This window comes from Acanthopagrus latus, chromosome 12 (genome assembly GCF_904848185.1).
Source record: "Acanthopagrus latus isolate v.2019 chromosome 12, fAcaLat1.1, whole genome shotgun sequence".
Taxonomy (NCBI): Eukaryota; Metazoa; Chordata; class Actinopteri; order Spariformes; family Sparidae; genus Acanthopagrus; species Acanthopagrus latus.
The window spans coordinates 22,235,097-22,243,514 of NC_051050.1; the positions used below are offsets into that span (position 1 = coordinate 22,235,097).

At 44.5% G+C, this 8,418-nt stretch overlaps 1 protein-coding gene across 1 annotated transcript; it reads right to left on the bottom strand.

The window, feature by feature from the left end:
• Window positions 1-141: 141 nt before the first annotated feature.
• Window positions 142-7,021, bottom strand: dipk1b (divergent protein kinase domain 1B). Its single transcript, XM_037116363.1, has 5 exons — window positions 6,356-7,021; window positions 4,888-5,022; window positions 2,506-2,613; window positions 2,210-2,386; window positions 142-1,680 (listed from the first exon to the last, which is right to left on the bottom strand). The coding sequence occupies exons 1-5, from the start codon at window positions 6,422-6,424 to the stop codon at window positions 868-870; spliced, it is 1,302 nt and encodes a 433-aa protein (XP_036972258.1). The 5' UTR covers window positions 6,425-7,021; the 3' UTR covers window positions 142-867.
• Between the last annotated feature and the right edge of the window lie 1,397 nt (window positions 7,022-8,418).

Sequence of the window (8,418 nt, forward strand, 5' to 3'; positions counted from 1 at the left end):
AGAGTCAGATTTCTTTGTCACCTTTGATTATAAAGCAGGTTTAAACGATAATAAAAACGCTGTGAAGGTATCAAAAAACACAAAATCCACAGAGAAATGCAGCTCAGCCCAGCAACATCTCCTCCAATACCAGCAACTCAGTTTAGATTTATACATTTTTAATCAAACTCTGCTGAAAATCAATTTTCGGACGCAACGTATTCATGGTCGAGAAGTGAATTCAAGTTTAATCATGTCTTGATTGTCCTTTACAACTCCAGTATGTTCATGGGTCGATTTCAATACATCATCAATATCAGATCGATACCAGGAGGGACACTTCAGTGCTATACGCGTTATTCCATCCATCATTTGTATCGACCCCTCCGCTTCACGAGTGGATCCTCTTACACCCAGCGACAAAACACGACGCTCCACATATATTTACAGTTGTACAAAAAAAAAACTATCACACCTCTTCACAATTTGACTCTCTGTCTCTACCAGCGACAAACAAAAGAATATCCTATGAAACTACGTTTAAAAACAGATTATTTACTCACAGATTGTTTTACAAGTTAAGTCGTAGGCGTTGCCCTGAGAATAACGTCTAAACAGATGAGTGTGCTTCTCAAAATGTAACGCATCGGGGAATAAACAAAAGCACTATGGGGGCCCGTATGAGGCTCGTTGAATAAATCTGCGCCGTCAGCTGTTTCGTATTGTATATTCATTGTGTCACAGTGTGCTGTTATTCACAGTCAGTGTGGAGTGACACTACATTTATAACCGCCACCCTCTTTAACATTTGGCAAAGCTTCAGAAGCAGGAATGACTCATAGTTCACTCGTCATGTGGAGGTACAGGTTGGATCGACTCCATCTGCTCTCAGGAGTACTGAGTGTTGGAGATTTTCTTCCACAGCAGCGTCTTCAGGTTGTTCAGGACTAGAGAGTGATGCACCTCCATCTGGCTCGCCAGGCCGCTGAGCGTCACACAGGTGCGGAGCTGCTTCTCCAGGTCCCCCCGGAGGTCCGACGGCGCTCCAAAAAGCAGGTAATCCTGCAACAGCACGCACACCTTCGCCAGATTCGGCTGCATGACCTCGGTGTTACACTGCTTCACGAGTCGGTCGCAGGTGGCCGTGCAGTCCCGGCCATAAGTGCAGTCTGCGTTGGTCTCGCATCGCCGGCCCCTCAGATATCCCCGCACAACTGCCTCAGACGCCACGCTGCGCAGGTTGGCCATCTTGCAGTCGTACTTGGCGTTGTAGCCCACGTGGCGGGGGCTGGCGTCGCATATGAGGAAGCTCCCGTACGACCCGTGGAAGACCTCCTCCACAAACTCCAGCAGGCCGATGGTGATGCGAGCCCTGCGGGGCCAGGCCGGCGCGAGCCAGTGGTTCAGGCTGGAGCTCAAGGCCTCTGGGACCAGAGCCTGCAGGTAGTGAGGCACCTCCAGCCTGTAGAGGGAGCTGTGGCCAACGCGCTCCGTCACGTACAAGTCGCCGCAGAAGCCGAGCAGCTTGGGGGTGTGCTCCTTCTCCTGCAGCGCCACCATCAGGAGGAACTCGTTGATCTGGAGGAGAGCCCAGATGGACTTGGCCTCCGCTAGAGACACTTTGCCATCCTGGTTGACATCTGCCAGGGTGATGACGCGGTCCACCAAGCTGCTCAGAGATGACTGCTCGCCAAGGTTCACCTGCAAGAAGGAGGGGGACACAGCTGGGTTATCACAAGGAAGGAAGGCCTCATGACGGAAACTGTCAGTCCTAACTTAACTTAACTTAATTCTTCTATTGGCATTTGTCCCGTCATGCCTGTATCCGTGTTTGGAATATACCCAAGACCGCCTGCATCCGTAACAGCTGTCTCAATTTTGCCAGCTAGATTGCTACAATGAGCAAGAAAGGATGGGAGTTTGATTTCTGCTGGTCTAAGGCGATGGTGACGGTGGAGGAGAAACATAAAGCTAACAAGCTCATGTCACGTTTAGCCTCTCCAACAGGCTAACACCAGTGTTCGTTTCTCCAGCAGTCCTAAATCGATTATAGCTTCTCCAGGTTACTAAGTTAAATCATTGAGTGTTCAGGGAAAATGATTCTGTAACACCAAAAACCCCCAAATGTCATCCCAAACGGTTTCTAATACAGAGTTTATGATTATATGGTTCTTCTCTCTATGCTGTACGTTGTTACTTCTGTTATCTTATACAGTGGAGACAAAAGCACCTTGAGGAAACTGTGCAGCATCTCTTTGAATTCGTCCATAGAGGTTCCACGAGTGGGTTTGTCGAACAAGGTCATCTCCTGCCGCAGCACGGAGTCCGGAGCCCCGTCGATCTTCACCGGATCCTCGATGGTGCACTTGATCACAACCGGTCTCTCCTTCCACAGTCCGCTGTACACCTGCGAGCAGAACAGAGAGGTGAGAGGATATCTAGGAATGCTTGACTGTGTATTGACTGATATTCAACTTGTGGGAAGCTTTTTATTTAATCAGAAGTCACCGTGCATGTTGGTTGTACCTGATGTGTGGAGGAGGTGGACATGCAGCGCTGCAGGGTTAGAGTCCTCTGGTCACACAGCGCCTTGCAGGAGGAGCCTGATATTATGCCCCTTCTGTAGTGATCGCACTGTAAGCAAACAAAAAAACAGGAAATGCACCACATTAACCGCGGGGAACAGATCCTCCGAGAGTCTCTCGTCTCTTGCAAATCCAATATTTCTACATGGAGTGTTTCTGTAGGAAGATTTCTGTTTGTTTGCACCTCCAGGCTGTGGAAACATTCACCCAAACTCCCTCATTGTTCTCCGTCGCATCATAGTCCAGATCTGCCGTTCTGTTGTTGGTACTGGTGTTCACGATCACCTGCCTGTCCAGCTGCTGCCCAAATCCAACAGACTCTCTGTCCGCTCAGAAGAGGAGATGAGACGTTCTGCATTCGGCAAACAATTTACACGAATTCTTCTCAGCAACAGTATCATAAAACTATATCTACAACTAGCTAACTCGGCCAGCGGATGGATGTCATGGCATCTTGTCTAATTGTAGGGTTACCAGGAGATTCAGCACTCTTCACAACACCGATGCATTCCCATGATGCCGCTGTTCTTGCTCACATAGGTCTTTCATTGTGGTTTTGCACTACACAAGCCTTGCAGCAGTATGTTGTAACATGCTATCTTATATCAAATATGGATTCCTCTCTGCGACGTAAAGCCACAAACAGAGCACAGCACCCCTGAGCCAGGCACAGATTCTGCTAATCCTTCACACCAGATTACTGCCGGATTTCGAAAGTTTTTCCAACCGAACTACAAAAGCAGCAACAGGCAATCAAAAGCCCTTTGTGTACCCGACAAACAGCTTCCCTCGTCAGCACTAATTCTGGTTAGCGGCACGACACGTTTCCCTGAAATCACATCGACGTTCTGTTGTCTAAAAAGGGACAGGACACGATCACAGACTGTACATCCACGTGCACGCAGGCACGCGCCCCCGTCGTGCACCATCTGATTATCTCGTATAATGAGGTTACATCATTGATCTTCCATTGTGCATCAGTTTGTCCTGAGTAGCTATTCCCTCAATAGTCATCGTGTTCCTCGGTGTCTCGTTAAATGTCAGCGCCTGTTCTGTTGTCGACGGCCTGGATCTCCGGACACAGCTGCGCACAGCAGGAGAGTGTTTGAGCTAGAAGGCTGTGTTTTTACCCAGAGACACAGGAGGCGCATGGAGGAAGGAGGCCGCAACCAAGAACTGACCTTCCTGTTCTTTAAAAGACAGTCCTCTTCTCCAGTTGTCTTCATTTCTCTTTGTTATGAGATCTACATCATGAATAGGTGTCTGAGGAATTCACTGCAGCAGCTGGAACACGATCGATCGAGTGCAGAGACCCAACACACGGTCAAAAATATTAAAAAATGTGCCAGAATGTGGACGTGTAAGACTTTATTTCTCACCCAGTGAAATCATTGAAACATTTGGCTTGAATCCTCTTATGCTTGATTCAAAACAAACCCTGTGTGTGTTACTGTGGCTTTTTCTGATGTTGTCTAAAAAATAAAAAAAAAACATTTCTTTTGAACCTTTTCAAAAATCTTTAAAGGATCAGTTCACCCAAAAAAAATGAAAATTCAGGCATCATCTGCTCACAGCCATTTGGATAAAAAAGTCGGGTGAAGTTTCGTCGTCCACAAAACATTTCTGGAGCGAAACAGCGATATCTTAAACAACTGGAGTAGATGGGGACTTGTTTTAAAATGGCCAAAACAACGACACAAAATGGCTCCGTACAGCTCGTTCTGAAACCCCAAGATCCCAAATTGATGCGAAAAGACGTCATCAACACCCTTTTTAAGGCTAAGATCTTCACTGTAGCTGCTAGGCTAAAAGCATTAGCGTATCCTCCGTCTGAACTGAGTAAATACATCTTTTCAAATCAATCTGGGCCTCTAAGACTTGGATCACGCTGCATGAGCTGTACGGGAGCCGGTTCATGTTTTGTTGGGGTTATTTTCTATGTTTTAAATCAAGTCCCCAGCTACTTTAGTCCTTTAAGGTAATGCTGTTTTCATGTGAACCTCCAAAAATGTTGGGTGGACTGTGAAACTTCACCTGATTTCCCATCAGCATGAGGGAGAGCCGTTTTGCTGACGCTGGCATCAACCAGCCGAGATGTTGTTCCCCGTGATTGTACTCGACTGTTCCTGATGACGATCTTCCATTTGGTCCTAAAACGAGCTGAAATCTGATCGTGATATTAATTTAGCTCCCAGCCCAGTAACGTGATATTTAATCAATGAGCGTGATGATAAAATAACGCAGTGACCTTCACGCGAACCAACGTCACGCTGGTGAAGTTGTGACACCGGCCTGTTAGGAGCGTTCAGAGACTCATACTTACGATGACCACATGGCAGACGTGCCCGCGGCAGAGCTCGGAGTACGAGGCATACTGCATGTAGATGACCCAGCTGGCGATGAGGATGCCCAGCCAGGCCAGGAGGAGGTACTTCACCTTGATGGCTGGGAGGCGACTCTTTAAGAAGGAAGGAGAAGAGAAAACAACGTGACGAATATAGGCTGAAAAAACACGAACAGCTGGTCACCCAAAATCAGAAACCAAAACGGCTCAGATCCTTTTTAAAAACCAGAGCCGGCCCGAGAAAAAAAACCACATACGTTGCAGCAAAATTAACTCCTAAAAAGTACTTAGAACAGTCCATGTGTCTGATGTTTGATCACATATGACACTATTAGAGCTGCATCGATGCATGAGCAGCCCTGCAGCCGGTCCTGGTGGAGCTAGTTCAGACCGGTTTTTACATAATGGTCTGGTGGTGCCCAACATGGAGGTCAGGCCAACCCCTGCAGGTCACACAAACACAGTCGATGGTTTTATTGATGGAGCAGGGCAGCACAGCATCATCGCGGTTACACGGTGACGGAAGTGTCACAACAACAATCATCGACACGAATGCTGATTTGTTTGTCGAGACTCTCGGTGTGACTGTGCGTCACCGCTGAATGCAACACTCCATGTTTTAACCACACTGATGCAACAGTGGAGGGCGGGAGGTGCAGAGACCAGGACCGTCACACCAGAATCTGAGTTGGCGTCCGAAAGTCTGCGAAACAGCCATAAAATGTTATCTACAGGATTCTGTTTCGCTGACAGGGAAACGTTGCAATTTCAGTTACGTGTTCATTGAAAAACATGTTTGTTACACGCAGGAAGTTGTGGAGCACGGACACAAATATTTCCATTTTAAACATTATTTCAAGAGAAAAACAAGAAAAAAAATCAGTTTGCTGCACAGATTTTCATTCCTATTTTGGCACCTGCTGGTTCAAGTTTTCCCTTTTTTGTGTCATTTTGAATATTTTTGACTTGTGTGGCTCTTGATTAAGGCTCTACATGAAACCGTGTAAAGAAATTCAGAGAAGAAATATCACTTCTTCACAACAAACTCATTTAAATCTGCACGACTGACTTCATCTCACACTCTTCAGAAAGTAACTAGTGACCACAGCTGGTCGTGGAGTGGATCCACCATTTAAGGAAGTTAATTATAAAGGGAAATAAATGACATAGGTTAAAGTAAAGAGGCCTGATAAGTGAGCTGGCTATGTGAATGCATGTGGTGTGCTGAGGCCTGCAGAGAAATAAATAAATAAGAGGACAGCTGGTCACTTGACCTTAGAACAAAGACAGCTGTAACATCCTCTGCTCACACTCAGGTTATAACATCCACAACATTTTATGATGCCATCAACAACGCAGATATTGGACCCATCATCATCATCATCATCATCATCACAGCAACAAAGGACAGCAGACGGACTGACACCCTGCTGTCCCCACTGCGTACCTGCAGACCTTTGGACAGAGGGCAGAACAGCACCAAATGGACCAGCCTCCGCACAGCCCTGGGCATCATGAGCGACTGTGTGAGGAGGCAGCAGCGGAGCGAGAAAGCAGGGATCCCTGTCCGATCACATCCTCGCAGCGAACCTGCGCCATGCGTCGCGAAAATAAACCCCAAAAAGAAAGAAAGGGGGAAAAAAAGCGTCTAATTTTATCCAAGCGCAGGATTCATGTTGCCCCCCATCAGCTGGGAGGCTGACACAGCACTTGGATCGGAACAATATGGTTTCCTAATCCAGTGTTTCAACAGCAATCATTCGCTGATGGGGAAGAATTAAATTAAAAACACAGATGAAGAGCGCGTCCTTGATATTGAGCGATTTGAGATTTCAGCTCCATATGGGCCAAAAAAAAAAGAAGAAAAAAAAAAAAACCTTCCGCCACATGCGCACCGTTCAGGACCTCCTCCTCCTCCTCCTCCGCGTCCGGCTCACATCACAGATGAATATGGAGGCAGTTTTCTTCATCATCTGGTCAGACGAAGCTGGACATGACAGAAAGAAATGACAGCCAGCGGATCCCCCGCCGATGAGCGCTCAGCCTCCGCCGCCCAGCAGCGCCTCCTCATCACTGCGCTGCTTTAAAGGGGAGGCCGCCCGTCAGCTGTGAGGTGTTTTTATACCGCCGACAGGAAACACGCATGCGCCAACAGCCGACATGTGAACGGCAACCCACAGACCAGACTGTGTTTAAGTATGGAAGACAATTTACGACAAAACAAAATAAACAGCAACTCGATAAAAATAAAAATGAAAATAAATCGTCATGAAAAAAATATTCTGATGGTCATGATTCATAATTATGACATAACAAGATATAATTATGAGATGAAAATAAAATGTAAATATGACCGACTCTTAAATTTGTAATAAAAACATTTTATCAAATAACTTTGGATTTTATCTCATAATTGTTGATTTATTCATAATTTCATCTTTTTTTGTATCTTCTTATAATTCTATTTTTTTCTTTTTATTTAAACTTTTTTTCCCCTTATTTAGCCCTTATTCTCATAATTTTGTCTTTTTTATTTCATAATTACGACATTGCTTGGATAATTTCCATTCCATTTTATGTTAATAATGTTATGCTCATAATTTCTGATTTTTTCCATTTAATTTAAGAATTTAATTCAATATTAAAATAAAACATCTTCTCATAATCTTTTTTTTGTCTCAATTTTATTTTAATCATATTTTTTATCTTCATCTCAGAACTGTTACTTGTTTCTTATGAATTCATTTTTTTCTTAAATATTTAGATTTTTAAAATATTTTAAAAAAAAATTTCATTCCATAATTTTGACTGATTTTGTCATAATTATTACTTTTTTAATTTTATGATTTCGGTTTGTAATCTAATAATAATAATAGTAATAATAATAATATTCTAAATAAAATATAAATAAAATATTTAAAGAATATATGGAAATAGAATAAAATAAATAATACATATTTCTGATAATTTGACTTTTTTATTCAATAATTTTTTAACAGAATTGTTAGCTTTTATTTAAAGTAATTAAAATTCTATTTTCAAAAAAGTGTGCGTGCATGTGCGTGCGTGTGTGTGTCAAAGCCAAACATTCCCCATCGGGCCTGTTAAGGCAGGTTCACAGGACAACACTTCTTCAGTCCGATTTTTTATCGAGCGCAGACACAGCCATGTTAACGTGAGACAGAAAAGTGAGAAACAACGCAACGATATCTGTTCATCAGAGATGACGACAGCTTTTTTTTTCTGCGACAGAATATACCAGCCGAAAGAAAGGGAGTATTCCAGTGAGCGCTCAACAGGTGTGTCTCGGGAGAGACTCATCCAAGAGCTTGAAGACACCAGAGAGCAGCTGGAGAGGCAGAAAACCCTGAAGGAGATGTTCATCAACAGGGGGACAGAGACCGCTAGAGAGCTGGACTGGCTGAGAAAGAACAGCGACGATGTAACTCTCAGCAAGGCAAAGATAGCTGCTCAGGTGAGGGACGAAACCAAGTGGAGGAATAAGAAGGA